The 1,496-nt window shown below is 33.8% G+C and overlaps 1 protein-coding gene across 1 annotated transcript in view; it reads left to right on the top strand.

Annotated features, from left to right (window-relative positions):
* The window catches only part of LOC103129648 (PR domain zinc finger protein 12-like), a 6,526-nt gene that overhangs the window by 2,630 nt on the left and 2,400 nt on the right, over positions 1–1,496 (top strand). The window contains exon 4 of the mRNA XM_016665284.1: positions 449–638. Within this exon, the coding sequence (XP_016520770.1) occupies positions 449–638 (190 nt within the window). The remainder of the gene's footprint in view (positions 1–448; positions 639–1,496) is intronic.

Raw genomic sequence — 1,496 nt, forward strand, 5'->3', positions numbered from 1 at the left:
AATAATAATAATAATAATAATGATAATAATGAAATTGTTGCAATAATTAAAACTTTTGACATTTTTAACTTTTATTAATTTCTCAACAGTCAGAAAATCTTGGGGGGGAAAAAATCAGCCACTTTAAGTAAATAAATAAAACTGATTTTAGTGAAACTGATTCCTTTTATTAAATATAAATAATGTGTTTAATTCAACATGTTTCCCCGGGGACGTTTGATGTTACTGCTAAAAATATTTATCTAATTAAAATCCATACATCTGGAACACAAATCGCTCCACGAGCGGTTTCTGATCGGTTTCTGATCGGTTTCTGATCGGTTTCTGATCGGTTTCTGATCGGTTTCTGATCGGTTTCTGATCGGCTTCTGATCGGTTTCTGATCGGTTTCTGATCGGCTTCTGATCGGTTTCTGATCGGTTTCTGATCGGCCTGTTTTTGTCTCCAGGTGTTCAATGAAGACGGGTCGGTCCGGTTCTTCATCGATGCCAGTCAGGAGGACCAGCGCAGCTGGATGACGTACATCAAATGCGCCCGGAACGAGCAGGAGCAGAACCTGGAGGTGGTTCAGGTCGGCAGCAGCGTCTTCTACAAGGCGGTGGAGGTCAGAAAGTATCACTTATTGTTGTCTGAAGCTGGTGTTTAACTGAAGTCCTTCGGGGTTTAGAGTCCCAGCTGACGGCGTTTCAACTAGAAGCCTGGAGGTTGGAGTCCTTGTCAAACGGTGTTTTTGACTAAAGTCCCAGAGGGTTTGAGTCCCAGTTAAACGACATTTAACCGAAGTCCTCAAAGGGGTTTTAATGTTTTTATCTTTTTAAAAATCCTTTTCAAAATGTCTTTCTCTTGCTCGCTGTTTATTCAATGTCACGTGCTGTTTTTATTTTAATTATGTAAAGCACTTTGAAATGCCTCGCTGCTATACAAATAAAATTTGGTTGATTGAAGCTCCAATAAGCGGCTGGAAAATAACTTTTAACTGTTTGAAGTTATTCAGACTTTAAACTGAAACACAAAATAATTTCATTTTTTTTTTCTTTTGGAGCCAAAAAAAATACTAAAGAAATAATAATTAGACTAAAACAAATGAAATGTTTTTCTGTTTGGAATTAAAAAAGAAATGATTTTCATCTTTCTACATGTAAATCTATAAATATGGCATCGTTTTCATTTTTTATTTTTTTAATCTGTGAAAACGTGTTATTTTTTATTTACGAGTTGATTTAGGTTCAGTATGTTGATGATTTTTGGCTCTTATTGGTTTTTGTAAAGATGCAAATTTAATAAATCAAACGATTTAATAAAACTGATTTAATAACAAAACTGGAAAATTAATTATCTATTAAAGCATGAGCAAACAACCTGGGAATGTAAGGGATAAATTAATAACATTATTATTAATAATATCATTATTATTGTTATCTAATAATATAACAATATAATAGGAATATCGTTTATTGTCCCCCAGTGGAAAAATTCAAGTGCAATGTCCAATATTA

This window comes from Poecilia formosa, unplaced genomic scaffold (genome assembly GCF_000485575.1).
Source record: "Poecilia formosa unplaced genomic scaffold, Poecilia_formosa-5.1.2 Scaffold561, whole genome shotgun sequence".
Classification (NCBI taxonomy): Eukaryota; Metazoa; Chordata; class Actinopteri; order Cyprinodontiformes; family Poeciliidae; genus Poecilia; species Poecilia formosa.